The following is a 16,633-nucleotide window of genomic DNA, read 5'->3' on the forward strand; positions in this document are numbered from 1 at the left end:
TTGTGTTAGCAGGTAGAGGTAACTAGGCCCCTGGTTACCATTCTAGCCTCTCCTGCTCCTTTCCCAGTCCTTCCTTGAACCTGTCTCACAACCTCTTGACTCAGAGCTTGTATGTTTACTGTTTTCCTTGATCTTTGCATGGCTTCTTAGGTTGTTTTGGGGGGGGGGTCAGTTGTAGGGCTTGAACTCAGGGCCTGGCTGCTGTCCCTGAGTGGTAGGCTAGTGCTCTGCCACTTTGAGCCACAGTACCACTTCTGGTCTTTGTTGGCTAATTGGAAGTAAGAGTCTCACGGACTTTCCTGTGGCTTCAAACCACAATCCTCAGATCTCAGCCTACTGAGTAGCTAGGATTACAGGCATGAGCACTGTCGCCCGGCTCTTGTCATCTTATTAGAGACCCCTGCAGCCTAGCTCTTGTCTGTCCCAGATGGGGCTGAGCATAGAAACTTAGAAGTGACCTGCGTAAGAATTTGATCTAATTTTGTGATTGAGGAACTTCTAACAATGTGCCCTAGAAAGTGGTCTAGTTTCTGAATATATAGTTTTATACAGGAATGGGAGAGAGGATCATCTGCTCTATCCATGCTATCAAGAATCTAACCTGGTGATGAGTTTAATAGTTTCTGTGCGTGATGAGGAATGGAATTTACAAATAGTCTCTTTAAATGTAATATTGACTACTGAATATTACTGTTTACAATTTCCGAAAAGAAAGATACTTGTGTGTGATCTGATACAGAAAAGAATGTCCACCATGTCTGTATGCCCAGAATGTTGCCTGATACAAAATAGATACTCTATACAGATTTGTTCAGTGAGTGGAAGAAAGGTTTATAGATGAACTGCATAAAGTAGAAGTTATTGTTCATTATATTCTCAGGCATTTTAGGTGAGAAGTAGCTAGAATCAGAGGAATTAAGCTTAACACCTAGTTTTGCCTTCACCTCTGTTTCTGCTTCCTTGGATCTTCTAGGTCCTGAAGAAGAGGAAGAGAGGCCTTTGGCTTCGGTGCCTGAAAAGCCAGCTCTTATCCCAGAGGTGGGCAGTCAGGACCTGCCTCCAGAGCTGGCTGGCCCTCTCCCTGCCTGTGAGCCACAACCAGAGCCAGGTGGGAAACAAGCCACAGATTGTGAGATCAATGATGTGGAGGAAGTGGAAGAGGAGGAGGAGGAAGAGGAGGAGGAAGATGATGGTGAGGATGATGAGCTGGAAGAAGATGGGGAAGAAGAAGCCGACATGCCAAATGAAAGCTCTGAGAAAGAACCAGAAATACGGTGTGATGAGAAGCTAGAGGATTTGTTAGAAGAACCAAAAATCATTTCAAAAGAACCTCCTGAAGACTCTGAGGAAGTGCCACCCCTTACCAAAGTCCCCAGAACGGAGGAGGCAGCCAATGGAGATGTGCTTGACACTTTCATGTTTCCTTGTCAGCATTGTGAAAGGAAGTTTACAACCAAGCAGGGACTCGAGCGTCACATGCACATCCACATGTCTACAGTCAATCATGCTTTCAAGTGCAAATACTGTGGGAAGGCATTTGGCACTCAGATTAACAGGAGGCGGCACGAGCGGCGCCATGAAGCAGGGTTAAAACGAAAACCTAGCCTGATACTACAGCCTCCAGAAGAGCTGGCTGATGGCAAAGTTTCTGGAGAAAAAGCTCTTCCTAAAGATGAGTCAAATCCTCCACTTGGGCAAGACTGTTTGATCTTGAACTCAGAGAATGCCTCCCAGGAAACAGTAAATTCGTCCATTGTAGAGGAGAATGGGGAAGTGAAAGAACTTCATCCATGCAAATACTGTAAGAAGGTTTTTGGAACTCATACAAATATGAGACGGCATCAACGCAGAGTTCATGAACGCCACCTGATTCCCAAAGGTGTCCGGCGGAAAGGAGGCTTTGTAGAAGAGCCACAGCCCCCAGCAGAACAGGCCCAGCCTACCCAGAATGTCTACGTTCCAAGCACCGAGCCAGAGGAGGAAGGAGAGGCCGATGATGTATACATCATGGATATTTCTAGCAATATCTCTGAAAACTTAAATTACTACATTGATGGTAAGATTCAGACCAACAGCAGCACTAGTAACTGTGATGTGATCGAGATGGAGTCTAATTCAGCAGACTTGTATGACATAAATTGTCTTCTCACTCCAGTTACGGTAGAGATTACTCAAAATATAAAGACTGCCCCGGTTCCAGTAAGCGATGATCTTCCGAAGGAGCCTCCCAGCAGCACAAACTGTGAGTCCAAGAAACGGAGGACTGCCAGTCCACCAGTGCTCCCCAAGATTAAAACGGAAATGGATTCTGAGCCTGGGGCCCCACCATGCTCCTTAACTCTGCCTCTTAGTGTAGCAACGACTGAGGCAGTGTCTTTCCATAAAGAAAAAAGTGTGTATTTGTCATCAAAGCTCAAGCAGCTTCTCCAAACCCAGGACAAGCTGACTCCTCCTGCAGGGGTTTCAGCCACTGAGATCCCTAAGTTAGGTCCTGTGTGTGTGTCTACGCCAGCATCCATGTTACCGGGGACCTCCAGTAGATTTAAGAGGCGGACCAGCTCCCCACCCAGCTCTCCGCAGCACAGCCCTGCCCTTCGGGACTTTGGTAAGCCAAGCGATGGGAAGATGGTATGGACAGACACAGTTCTATCTTCCAAGAAGCCCAGGTTAGAAAGCCGTGGTGACTCGCCTGCCTGGAGTTTGTCTGGAAGAGATGAGAGAGAAGCTGGGAGCCCTCCTTGCTTTGAAGAATACAAAGTATCAAAAGAGTGGGCAGCCTCTTCCACTTTCAGCAATGTGTGCAACCAGCAGCCCCTGGATTTGTCCAGTGGTGTCAAGCAGAAGATGGAAGGCGCAGGCAAGACCCCAGTCCAGTGGGAGGCTGTCTTAGATCTCAGTGTGCATAAAAAGCCTTGCCTTGACCTGGAGGGCAAGGAACTCAAAGAAAACCATTTGGCACCGCCAGCCTGTAGTTCTGGAAAGAAAAAGAAACCAACCACATGCATGCTGCAGAAGGTCCTGCTTAATGAGTACAATGGCATCGATGTGCCCGGGGAAGCTGCTCCTGACATGGCCAGGAGCCCGAGTCCTTGTAAATCCCTAGATGCCCAGCCAGACCCTGACCTGGGTCCTGACTCCAGCTTCTCTGCCCCTGCTGTTGAGTCCCCACCTGAAGCTTGTCCCTCATCACCCACCCTGCAGACCACTTCCCTGTCTTCTTCTCAGCTGCCTCCTCTCTTGGTCCCCACGGACCCCACTTCCCCTCCACCCTGCCCTCCTGTGTTAACTGTTGCCACTCCGCCCCCTCCTCTGCTGCCTACTGTCCCTCTTCCTACCCCCTCTTGTGATGCTTCTCCTCGCCCATGTCCCTCTCCACTCTCAAATGCCACTGCCCAGTCTCCCCTTCCAATTCTGTCCCCAACAGTGTCTCCTTCCCCCTCTCCCATCCCTCCTGTGGAGCCACTTGTGTCTGCTGCTTCACCTGGACCTCCTAAGCTTTCTTCCTCCTCTACCTCCTCTGCCTCCTCATCCTCCTCCTCCTCATTCTCGTCTTCCCCTGCCTCCTCCTCCCCTTCACCACCCCCTCTGTCAGCAGTGTCATCAGTAGTTTCCTCTGGGGACAATCTGGAGGCTGTTCTCCCTTCAATAACTTTGAAACAGGAGGAGTTAGAGACTGAAGGTGTGAAGCCCAGGGAAGAGCCCCAGCCTGCAGTTGAACAGGATGTTATTCAGGAAACATTCAGCAAAAACTTCATTTGCAATGTCTGTGAATCACCTTTTCTTTCCATTAAAGATCTAACCAAGCATTTATCTATTCATGCTGAAGAATGGCCCTTCAAATGTGAATTTTGTGTCCAGCTTTTTAAGGATAAAACTGATTTATCAGAGCATCGCTTTATGCTTCATGGAGTTGGGAATATCTTTGTGTGTTCTGTATGTAAAAAGGAATTTGCTTTTTTGTGCAATTTACAGCAACACCAGCGAGATCTCCACCCAGACCAAGTGTGTACACACCATGAGTTTGAAAGCGGGACCTTAAGGCCCCAGAACTTTACAGACCCCAGCAAGGCCCACATGGAGCATATGCAGGGCTTGCCAGAAGATGCTCTGGAACCTTCAAAAGAAGAAGAGGAATTAAATGATTCCTCTGAGGAGCTTTACACCACCATAAAAATAATGGCTTCTGGAATAAAGACAAAAGATCCAGATGTTCGATTGGGTCTCAATCAGCATTACCCAAGCTTTAAGCCACCCCCATTTCAGTACCATCACCGAAACCCCATGGGTATTGGGGTGACAGCTACAAACTTTACTACCCACAATATTCCGCAGACTTTCACCACGGCCATCCGCTGCACAAAATGCGGGAAAGGCGTTGACAACATGCCTGAGTTGCACAAACACATCCTGGCATGTGCCTCTGCCAGTGACAAGAAGAGGTACACTCCCAAGAAAAACCCGGTACCTTTGAAACAAACCGTGCAGCCCAAAAATGGAGTGGTAGTTTCAGATGGCCCTGGGAAAAATGCTTTCAGAAGAATGGGGCAGCCCAAAAGACTGAACTTCAGTGTGGAGCTCAGCAAAATGTCACCAAACAAGCTGAAATTAAATGCCTTGAAGAAAAAAAACCAACTTGTCCAGAAAGCAATCCTTCAAAAAAACAAATCTGCCAAGCAGAAGGCTGACTTGAGAAATGCTACTGAGTCGTCCTCACACATCTGCCCTTACTGCAACAGGGAGTTCACGTACATTGGCAGCCTGAACAAGCATGCCGCTTTCAGCTGCCCCAAAAAGCCCCTTTCTCCTTCCAAAAGAAAAGTTTCTCACTCCTCCAAGAAAAGTGGCCACCCGTCTCCTGCAAGCGGGGAGAAGAATCACAGCAGCAGCCACCGCCGGCGGACCGCAGATGCTGAGATCAAGATGCAGAGCACGCAGGCACCTCTGGGCAAGACCAGAGCTCGCAGCTCAGGTCCTGGACAAGTCTCGTTGCCCTCCTCGTCCTTCAGGTCCAAGCAGAACGTCAAGTTTGCAGCTTCGGTCAAGGCCAAAAAAACAAACTCCTCTTTAAGAAACTCCAGCCCCGTAAGAATGGCCAAAATGACCCACATGGAGGGCAGGAAATCCAAAGCTGTGGCCAAGAACCATTCTGCTCAGCTCTCAAACAAACCGTCCCGGACCCTGCATGTGAGGGTACAGAAAAGCAAAGCTGTTTTGCAGAATAAGTCTGCTCTGACAAGTAAGAAGAGAACAGACCGGTTCAATGTAAAATCTAGAGAACGGAGTGGGGGCCCGATTACTCGAAGCCTTCAGCTGGCAGCTGCTGCGGATCTGAGTGAGAACAGGAGTGAGGACAGCAGTGCCAGGCACGAGCTGAAGGACTTCAGGTAAGCCCGGAGCTTGGGGGAGGTAAGGCTGGTGCAGGAAATGGTGTTCTGGTTTAACTCTTCTCCTGCAAGATTTTGACAAGCTCTAGGCATGAATGGTTACTGCTTTGACTCTTGTAGAGATGAATGAATAAATACTTGTTATTTCAGACCAAGGACTCAAAAAGTGGTACCATTTCTTTGAGTTTGAATCCATGGGAAAGCCCTTGAAAGTACCCCATGTGAAAAGACAAGGTTTCTTACACTTGGTTTATATTATCTTGGATATTATCTCAGTCACTTGTATTATTTCCTGATCATAAATCATGTCTTCGGTTGAGGTGGAATGTGAGTGAGGTCATTAGCAAACTGGTCTTGGGTAGTAGCTGTGATTTCCACATAGTTAGCAATAATAAACTGGTACTTTTAATATTGATGCTTTCTCTCACTAATAGTTTGAATTTTAAGCACTTGCCATGTTGGTAAAAAAAAAAACCCACTGTATTTCTATAAATGCCTTAGGGTCTTCCCTTCCCTGCCTCTAGCCATAGGGTGAGTGATCAGCGAGCCAGGTTCCAAAGGTGAAGAGAAGAGAGGGTGCTTAGAGCTGTAGGAAGGGACCCCTTTTTCCCAGCTCCCCATTTCCCCTCCCCCTGTTCTCCTCCCCCCCCCCCAACTCTTTTAGGCCTGTGGTGACCAGGGCAGGTTGTTTGTTAGTGCCTTTTCACCAGTAGTGAGTTTAATGACTCGTCTCAGATTTGAGCTGACTTTTCTGCCTTATTCCATGCTCTTCCCACATTGAGAACTGTTCTCAGGGACAGATAGAAAGATGTGGCCTTAGTTAAGTTTGTGACATTGACTTCTAGAGGTTTCTGAGCCACTTACCCTGAGTCGATGTGCATTCCTAGAATTCTTGCTGGTTCCCAAATAATGCCTGTAGATCAGGTTCTTGTGAAGCTCTCTCATTTGTCATCAAATGGCATTTCTGCAAATGCTTTCGAATCTTCTCTTTCCAGAATATGTAGCCTGACCCGACCCTGGGCTTTCATAGCTACAATGTTCAGAGTTTTAAAGCAGACAGAATAAGGACTAACTGGAGTGGCCTCTTAGAGAAGGCATGAAACACAGAGGTGAGGTGATTACTGCATAGAATTCTTGAAGCTGATGTGCTTTGTAGCAGGGCTGAAGACATCAGGAACACTCACTGGTGGTTCCCTGGGGAAGTGAAGGAGCGAGTTCTTCAGGAACATGCAGTGGCCAAGGCGACCCATAGATTGGTGTGCCTTGGAATTGCCTGATGGATCTGTGTACCTGCATGGGCTCAGCCTGTGTCATAGAGGTTCCCTGCCAGCAGCATAGTGAGAGCTCAGGGATAAAGTTGATAAGAAAAGCTGTCAAGAAATGACGCTCATTTGTGAAGTTTGTTCATTCTTTCATAGTACTTAGTTCAAAGAGCCCTTAAAGTTGCTAAGGGCTAGCGTGCCTTAAGAAGTGTTTCTCCCTCCTTTATTCTAATGTTAATTGTTTTGCTTTGCTTCATAGTTAGAGGATTACATTGCTTGAGTCAAATTTGGACTGAAAAGATAGATAAGAAAATAAGGTAATGTGCCAACTGGTTGGTAGATAGATGGTGGCAGCAGTCACCCTTTTGGCTGTTTGTCCCTTGTGAGGCACTGGAGCTGTGCTGGGGTCATAGCTGTGGGACCATGGCTGCTACCCAGGGACCAGGGCACTTACCCAGTAACCTTGTAAAGTGCTTTGAGGAGTTGCAAAGCACGTGTCCAAGAGAACATCCTATTTTTATTGGGCATGAGAGTGGTGGGTATTTCTTCAGAGCTTACTTGGGTTGTCCTAGTACTTTGTACAAAGCTGGCATTCCTGACCTCAAAGCTGGGGCATCTGTATGCTGGATGTTGATAACTCATCATCCCAGCTGACACAGATTAGGCCTCATCTCCACATGTTTGTTGTGTTAACTGGTATGGAGTGGTTTACCTTCTAGTTGTCTTCTTGCTTCAGTATGTTTCCACGTACAAATTCAGTTCAGAGATGGTTTTGTGATGCAGAACACCTGCTTTAAACCAAGACCTAACTCTCCCTCCCTCCATGGGCATGCTGGGCTCTTGTCCTAAAACTAGCAGTATATCCTTTTCCTGCTTTTTTTTTTTTTTTATAACAACGCACCTCATTTGAAAGCCAGCTGAAGGCCTGCCCACCTCCAGTATGTAGTTGTAGCTAGTTTGCCATTTAACAGAGGGCTCTGTGGACTTTGTCAGTTGATCACTTCCAGGAGCCACCAGCCTTTGTGCCATTAAGGGTTTACAGAAGCAGACTGCAACTAGTCCAGAAAACTGAAAGGTAGAAAAGCCAGACAAAATGCCATACCAGATCCCTCTTCATGAGTTGAAGTACAGCACTCGCTTCCCCTGACACATCTCTGCCACATGGCTTGGAAATGACCCTGAGAAACGAGCCTGCCATAATTATCCTGGCCTGTGGCTTTGGAGTAGGACACTGAGTTCCAAATGCAAATGCCTTCAGAGTCATTTATGTTTGTCTTGATAACATTTGTCTTATGGTCCCTTCACCTTTTTCTTTTAACATGGTCAATTCATGTACGATTGTGTTATGTTGTCATTTATCTTCAGTTTTCTTATTTTCTAGGAACTTCCTGTAGAAAAGCCCCCCAAACAAAACAGCCCTTAATTGACTAAAAGATATTGCATGCTCAACTTAGGATAAGCACTACGGCAAAGGATATGAAATCTACCAACCTTGCAAGACCATTTGAAGCTGACTCAAAAGCTGTAACATACAGCTGCTTGCCGGCAGGCTCCTTGTTGCCCTGGTTAGAGTCAGGCATCTGCTTCTTCACTGGTGCCCACATGCAAGCTGGGCTCCCAGGGAACTGAGATCCAAAGAGAAGGGCACTGTGAGACGGGCTAGCCACACAGGCTCCTCGTCGGGACTAGGACTCAGGTCTCAGTGTGGCCCCGGGTGTGTTTGGCACATAGAGAAGGGAATGCTTGAATTGAACCTTGCAAAGCAAGTTCTCTATCAGCAGTTGATTGTAGATTTCAGGGATAACAGATATGATGCACTCAGTTTAAAACGTTCTTTCACACACCAGCTCTTGATGGCCTTTCTGTTAACGTGAATTACAGAGAGAAAGAGAGAGAGAGAGAGAGGCACTGGGCTGATCTCTTCCCATCCTTCCCTCACCCCTTTTTAAAAATCATAAGCAGATTGCCAGCATAATGGAGAGGAAACCACATTGGATATGGACTCTTATGCCTCTTTATGCCTAATGTCTTGTATATATCCAAATGGACATTATCCTCTCAGATTGTTATCTGGCACTAATTTATAGCTATTGTATTATGAGAGATGATGTAGCGGTATGTCAATACACAGAGTGCTCTGCAGGCCTGGATAGTCCACGCGTAAGTATAAATCAGTGCACATCCCAGGCTCACGCAAGTCTCTAGCAGAGATTAAAAGCAACAAATTGGCCTCTTATGTGTAGCAGTATCATTCTCTATGCGTTTTTATGCTTCTCCCCCACTCCCCCAAAAATTAATGACAGAGTTGGTGGAAAATGCCTGCATTTTATTCATACTGTTTTTGTTATCAACTTCAAAAGTAATCTACCTCTTAAAGATTGTAGTTGAATGCTTATTTGGTGAACTTGTGCCACTTTAACTCTTTCACTGTCATTCCCATTTTGTTACATTTCTGTTATGGGGACTTCATGTTGAAATATTGTATCAAATGCATTTGTAGCGGTTTAAAAATAAACTATTTAAAATTATTTAAATTGTTTTGGATGCTTCAATTGTATCATACGTGATTTACGTTTTCATTTTTGTTTGCATTGTTAATCTGGAGAGTGTCTTGTATTGAAGTTTGCTGTTAGTTATTTTATTCTTGTTGAAGAGTGCTACAAAAGATTATTCTAATGAACACATTAAACTTTACAGTTTGACATACAAAAAGAGGCTGTTCATTGATTTTAACTAATAGAGCCTTCAGAAAGACAGAGAGAGAATCTGGTTATAGCAGAGGTCGCTACCTTTCTCTGCTAGCATGGAAATGTGTCCTTGTCAGCTGTATAAGAAAAGATGTTTTATGTTATGACTACAGACACCTAATCATTAAGGGAGAATTATTTTAATGACACATTTTATATAATTGTAACCAATAAAAACTTTGTAAACACTTGTGGAAGGACTGCGTTTTGTACCAATGGGAAGAGTGAAGGGCAAGAGGAAGGCTGAGCAGTTTCTGGGTAGGGGATGCAGCACTGGGGTTTGAACTCAGGGCCTTGGGCTTACTAGGCAAGACTTCTGCCGCTTGAGCCATGCCCCATCCCTCTTGGGCTTCGGTTGTTTTTCAGATAGGGTCTTGTGCTTTTGTCCAGGATGGGCCTGGGAACCAGGATTGCCCTATCTCCCGCCCAGCTGAGATCACAGGCACACACTGCCACACCAGGCTTATTTGTTGAGATGCATTAATGTCTTTTGCCCAGGCTGACCTCGAATCACAATCCCCCAAATTCTGCCTCCTGAGTAGCTGGGAATACTGGCCTTGTGCCACCGTACTGGTTGGCTGGGTAAGCACTTTGTTTTAAGTACAGCACGTGGCGTGTGGTCAGCCCATGAGGTCTTCCTTTGCCTGCTTTATTTGGCACTGGTTGGAAATTTGCTAATTCCAGTACTGTATTGTGTCTGGAGGGCAGATACATAGTTGGACAGCAATGCCAGGAAGTGCCTTGTGGACCGAATTGGTAAGTGTGAATAAAATATTTTGTTTTGGGGTTTCTTCATTTACTATAGTTTAGTTGACCTTTATTTTTGTGACTCTCCTAACAAGAAGGCAAAGACATTGTAACCTTTGTTTTAGGGTTTCCTCCAGCTGCAGTGTTTTAAGAACCAAAGTGTTTGGGGGTATCAGTTGTTCCTGGAGGCCACCATAGCACTTCCTGTGTCATCCTCAGTGTACATCCAGTATCCTCCAGGAGGGCGCTATAGGCATGACTGACTTTGGGGGGGAAGGGATGGGGGTAGGAGTGTCACCCTTGAGGCCTCCTAGGTTCCTTACATTAGGAATGGGGCTGTGGGGCACTGGGAATTTATAAATGGCCTTTAGTTTTGGTAGTTTTAAATACTCAGGTGCATAAACACACAGCAGTGCCCTGTGGAGGAACTGGGCATCATAGAGAGCAGAGCCTTTGACTGGGCAGGAGACCTGGGGTGGGGTGGGGGGTCCCTCCTGGCATACCCGCCTGCCACTCACCCCCAGGTGTTCAGGAAGCACATCACGAGGCCTTGGAGAAGGTGTCCTGTTTTCTGGATCTTAGTCCCTAGTTTGCAGAGGTGAGGACCGGGTCTTGTGCAGCCCCTGGCTGTGCATGCTGCTCCAAGGAGCTGGCCAGGCTCCAGTTCTCATCACCCTGGCTCTGACACTAGGGCCTTGCATACAAGTTACAAGTTGCTGCTTGACCACTGTCTTGCTGCCTCATTTTGGTTCTTTTACTTCAAAGTCCATGACTGTTTCTGGGCCTCTCAGTGTGCAATGAGGACTCCCTGTCCAGGCTGATGATGCAGAAGGCTGTCGTCAGGGCTTGCTGGGTATTCAGTACCTACTGGGCTAGGTCCTCGGATCTTTGGACACATGAGAGGCTGTAATTCCTGGTCCTGTGAGCTTCTGCTTTCCTGTTGGGTTGCCCCTCATTTTGAGGGCGATGGTTCTGGTGTCACGCTTGAGCTCTGACATTTGGACAGCTACAGTACATGGTACTTTATGGAAGGACTGCTGAGAAGAGCTCACTTCGTGGGTTGAAGGCTGCATTCATGGAGATCTTGATTTCATAAAGTTTGCTTAGGTCGGCTTATATTCATAAAAATCCCTATAGGGTGATTTGCCTTGAAAAAGATGGACAAGAGTCCAGGTATGTGGAAGAGGGCTAGTCTGATGGATGGATATGGAGTCCACAGGGCCAGTGCTCCAAGGACTAGGCAGGCTCTGCTTCCCTGAGAACTTGCTTCCTGTGGCACCAGCCCTGCCGCTACCCCCTGGGACCAGCTCTCAGTAAAGGTTCTAGTAAAGCCCTGTGGGTGGTGTGTGTTGAAGAGATGTAAGTTGGGCCATACAACCCTGCTCGCTAGGTTAGGGTTAGGGTGTGGTTCACCTGGGGCCAGCCTTTTGCTTTAGACAAATTATTTAGTGTTTACCCCGCCTTTATAAGCTATGGGTAATTTGAGTACACAGAGAAGAACTTGTGCATGCTGGGAAATAAGGAATGCTTCTAATTCTTCATTGTTAGAAGGCTTGCAGATTCTGCTATGACACTCAGCACCACATGTAATCCCTTAGGTCTCTGTGTGGTCAGCACCCATGTCTGAAGGCTGAGGGTTATTAGAGGTGAAGAACCAGGGCTGTTCTGGCTTTTTTTTTTTTTCTTGTGCCAGGACTGGGGGACTTGAACTCAGGGACAGGGTGCTATCCCTTAGCTTTTATATCCAAAGCTGGTACAGCTCCCACTTTTGACTTTCATTCATTGGAGATAAACATCTCATGGACTTTATACCCTGGCTTTAACCCATGGTCCTCAGATCTCAGCCTTTTGAGTAACTAGGATTACCAGTGGGCCTGAGCCACTGGCTTTGAAGTCTCTCTTGGTCCTTGGGAGCTGAAGGCTTGTGTGCTGCAGGGGGAGCGGGGACCTTGGCCTGTCAGCTGCTGCTTTTCCACTGTGTTTGTGGCCAGGTTAGCCCCGTTAGTGCCTTGGCCATTCCTCCTATAGGGCTTGCCTTATGCAGGACTGTAACACATGCCCTGAAAGGTCAGCTGATAAAAATGAGATCCAGATGGGTGGCACCTCTGATGTTTAACAACATTCTAGACTGAGTCCCCCAATGGAGCCAGCAGTGACACTGAGCAGTGCGTGAGCTCTGTGGATGGATGTGAGGTCAGGAGGGAAAATGGAAATGGATACTTACTGGTTGGCACATGGACACTCTGCCACAGGGCCAGCACCTGCTTCCAGCCACCACCAGCCTCTTTCACATCACCTCTCCCACCTGCCCCTCCTGCTCCAGCAAGCTGCTCTGCAGAGTACTGGGATAAGTGCTTTTCTGGGATGGAGTCCAGACCCTTGCACAGGCCAGAAAAGCCTTCTTCCAGACTCCCAGTGCTGAATAAGCTGTTCAGACTGAGAGGCTGTCATGCTGGGTGGTGCTGTCACTTGGAGTGACTTGGAGGGCCGGAAGTGATTCTTTCGGGAGAACATTGTTGGATGTTGGCTCCTACCCTCTTTGCGTGTCTCTAGTGGCTTTAGTTTCCTCAGTGCAGAACTTTGGCCTAACACTGCTCCATGAAAGCCTGCCAGCATCAGTAAGCATACTGGACAGTCACCTGAGGGGTGAGGGTCTCCTGGCCAGCAAGCCGCTCCTCAGCAGGAGCTTTAGGAGGAATTAGCAGTGGCCTTAACCACTCACCCCTCAGGAGGAACATGCTACCACTATATCCACTGGTTCAAGGCCCCCTGCATGTCAGAGCCCATTGCTTCCTCAGGTCTGGTTGTGGAAAACAGGCTTATGGTTCGGGAGAGGACTAAGGAGAGCGCCTGGGGTGTTGTGAGACACCTCAGGTACAGGTGCCCCCAGAGGACCTTGGCCTGATCTGCAGGGTATGAACTCAAAAAGAGTTGGTCCAGGCTCACTTCTCACCCCAACAAAAAGTGCATTAAAATTTGCCACTAGAGCATTGGACATAGAGGGCATTTGTGTGTGTGTAGGGGTGAGGTGGCTTCATTTACCGTCTGGATTACAAAGAATTGGAAAACCATCACTATTTTGCATAAAGTTAGTTGCAGCCACTGAAAAAAGTCAAGTTCAATGGTGAACCACAGAAGGGGCGTGGGGATACTTTTATGAGAGGAAAATTTACCAGCCTATTGGGACAATAGGACTTGCGTTTCCTGCCTTACAGGTGTCAGCTGGATTTCTTTGCAAGTCTTTGTGATTGTAGTAGAAATATCTGAAGACTTGACTTCCTAAATGTGCCTTCTCTTGTCCCACCAACAAACCATAGCAGAAAGCCCACCGGGGAAACTGTTTCTGCACGTCCCGTGATCCGTGCCAGCTGAGCACCTCCTGTGTGGAGGAAGTACAGGGTCACTTGGCAGGGGAGGACACGATTGTATTTGAACATGCTGCTAGACAGGTTCCCTCCTATATCATCTGCAATCGCCAAGTTTTAACATTGAATCCAAAGGAAATTTTAAATAGGACCTGGGATTTGCTGCACAGGTAAGTTAATTAACCAAAGGACACTGAGGCCTTGAGGGTAGAGCTGCAGCAACTTTAATTTTTTTACTTACAAGCAATTTCAATTTCAAGCAGTTGGCTGTTTCTTAGTGTTTAGTTTTGCCAAAAAATGTAATATTCTTTATTGGAATGAAATTATTTAAAGACTCACGATTCAGTGTTCCTTGTGGCAACATTCTCCTGTTTTATAATCACATGCAATGCTTGCCAGCCAATCTAGAGTGGAGGAACATTTTCAGATGGCTGTTTTTCCCGAGCTATTAATGGAAGTTGGGAGTTCAAGCACATCCTGCAGCAATATGCGTTTTCAAACTTAAAACCTTAAGTGGCCAGCCTGGATTGTAAGGGTGTCAGGCTGTGGAGCTGATGCATTCTGCAGGGTGGCTGGGACTGTGTGAGGACCTGGGTGCTGCCAGCTGCGGTTGAGGGAGCTGGTGTTGCTGGCTGCCGCTGTACACAGCCATGGCTTCATTCATCTTGATCTCTCCCACAACCCAAGGAAGACAAGATTCTCGCTTTTCAGGTCAATTAGACTGGAGCAGTGTGGGGTGGCCATGCATAGCTGTTGGGGAGGGCTCCATGCTCTGCTGCAGTATGAACCAGTTGATTGGCCTGGGGGTTTTAGACAATGGAGTGGTTTTGTTGCAAGTAGTTTGTGCGGTCCAATAGAAATAAGCATTTCTCCGGAGCTCCTGTGGGTCTGTGTTTCCTTCCCTGGGTACCTGTTTTCTAACAGGCCAGGTATACTCCCCACCCATGTGGCTGTGTTAGTTAAAGGTGGCACAGGTTCCTAGGTAGGACTTGATGGTTGCAGGCCAGGGTGATGAAGGCCCCTGAGTGCTTTCAGTGACAGACTGAAGGCGGCAGCAAGTTAATGGCCAGATAATGTTCAGTCACCTGCCCAGGTAGGCAGAGGCAGGATGGGGGTGCAGGGAGTCACCAAGGAGGAATTCCTCTCAGAGAGACAAGACTTCAACTGAGAAAGTTCTTGCCCCTCTGCCTACTTCCTTACTATTCTTGGGGCTTAACTTCCTCTCTGCATTGTGGTAGCAGCTTGTTCACTATATGGCTCCCCCTCCTTGAACGAGGATTCAACCTAGGCAGGAACTTCACTTCGCTCTGGGAACATTCTCAGCTTCTAGACCCACAATGCCTTGCATGTAGTAGCTGCTCCATAAATCTTCGTTGAATAAATTATTTGAATCCTTGGCTCTATCCTGTACTTATCTGAACACTTATCCTCAGCCAGCTACTGACCGACCCTCTTGGGTGGATCAGGGGGTTCCATATCTATAAACTTGAGATGATCTTTGTGCCCACACAGCATCCTTGAGAAGATGCCTGGTGACCACTGAGAATCACAGATGCTGCCCTCAGTGGGCTTCAGACAGCTGCCATCACTGCTGCTGTTGAAAGATGCCCTCTTGAGCCTCAACTTGAACCTGAGGAGTGGTAGTTGGTATAAGATTTCAGCAGAGACTGGAATGGAATAGCCAAAATAGCCAGAGTGTCCCCTAATTTCTTGCCTATGTCTGGAGACTGAGCTTTTGAGTGACCTGGAATTGTTCTGGTGCTGCTGCCAGGGACACTATTGCTGTTTGTTTCTGGATGCCCCCTCTCCCCCCAAACATAACAAGAAACAGGTGAGGTGGAGGACTGGAAGTCATTTTTTAAGTCAGCAAGCTTTGTACTCCTCATGCGTCCCCTGATTGGAATGTAAATGCCAAATGTAAACTTTAAAATTACTTTGATTTAAAAGAAAACATCTCATTAGCTCTATGCAACCAGGAATGTGTGTGTGTGTGTGTGTGTGTGTGTGTGTGTGTGTGTATACACGTGTACATGTTCTGGGGCTTGGACTCAGGCCTTGCATGATCACGTGGTTGGCACTTTACCACTTGAGCCACAGCTCTACTTTCAGCTTTTTGGTGGTTAATCAGAGATAAAGGTATCACGAGCTGGTTTTGGATTGTGATCTTCAGGTCTCGGCCTCCTTCGGTAGCTAGGATGAGCATGAGCCACCAGCACCTGGGTGCAACCATGGAAATTTAACAAAAGAATTCTGATTTACTGATGCACACTAATGGCTGCTGGCACTTTATTATTATTATTATCTGTACCTAGTTGTACAAATCAGTTTCTAAAATACGTCTTATTCTGTCACTCCTGTCATTGTCATTACTTTTCAGCCTTGCTGGCCACTGTTTTGAGGGCTTTGTATACATCACCACATTCAGTTTCCACAGGAGGCCTGTGAAGTAAATATTTGGAAATCCCCTTGTTTCAAAGGCAGGGAAACTGAGGAACAGTGAGGCTAACTATGTGAGTGCAGTGAATGAGAGCTGGAGCCTGGAATCCGGATCAGGCAGCCAGTCTGGTATCTCCATCCTGAGTTCCTCCTACTCTGGCCTGCTGATGTCTTGCGCATGAACGTGCCACATGCCATCTTCCAGTCACACAGCTTTAGGAAGCAAGGAGACACGGCCTGCTGCCCAGGGACAAGGAGCACCAGCCAACCTGGGGAACTGAGAACTAGCAGAAGGAAGACAGTGGCTCTCCCTGGGGTCAGGGTGGCATGTGTTTGGGTGGGAGCCAGCTGTGAGCATCTTAGCAAGCATGGGGGTGGGGTGTGGCCTCATCTGCCTGAGAGTCAACTCTGGTCCCCATCTACAAATATCCTTCCAAGCCACAGCAGTGTGTGTGTGTGTGTGTGTATGTGTGTGTGCAGTGTAGTGGCTGCCTGGGGCACTGTTTGGAGCTGGATTCACTCTTGGGGAAAGTCGGGCTGCAGGTACCTGTCCCAGCCATGGAGGGCTGGGGCCTCTGCGAAGCGATCGCCTGGCTTTGGAGGCGTGTGAGCATCAAATGTGGGACAGACACCCTGTCCCCAGAGGCTGAAGATGAGAATTTTTCTGGGATGAGTGCATCTCCCTCGGCCTC

The 16,633-nt window shown here is 47.4% G+C and overlaps 1 protein-coding gene across 3 annotated transcripts in view; it reads left to right on the forward strand.

Moving 5' to 3' along the window:
* Nucleotides 1–16,633, forward strand: part of Prdm2 (PR domain containing 2, with ZNF domain) — an 87,034-nt gene that overhangs the window by 56,536 nt on the left and 13,865 nt on the right. The window contains exons 7-8 of one of the 3 annotated variants that reach the window (XM_013022285.1): nucleotides 974–5,384; nucleotides 8,028–9,174. The exons of 1 other annotated variant lie outside the window; for it this stretch is intronic. In XM_013022285.1, the coding sequence (XP_012877739.1) occupies nucleotides 974–5,384; nucleotides 8,028–8,040 (4,424 nt within the window). In that variant the 3' untranslated portion in view covers nucleotides 8,041–9,174. Of the gene's footprint in view, nucleotides 1–973; nucleotides 5,385–8,027; nucleotides 9,175–16,633 lie in introns of those variants that run through there. One more of the 3 variants, XM_013022284.1, reaches the window with a different exon arrangement.

Source organism: Dipodomys ordii, unplaced genomic scaffold (assembly GCF_000151885.1).
Source record: "Dipodomys ordii isolate 6190 unplaced genomic scaffold, Dord_2.0 Scaffold61, whole genome shotgun sequence".
In the NCBI taxonomy this organism is placed as follows: domain Eukaryota; kingdom Metazoa; phylum Chordata; class Mammalia; order Rodentia; family Heteromyidae; genus Dipodomys; species Dipodomys ordii.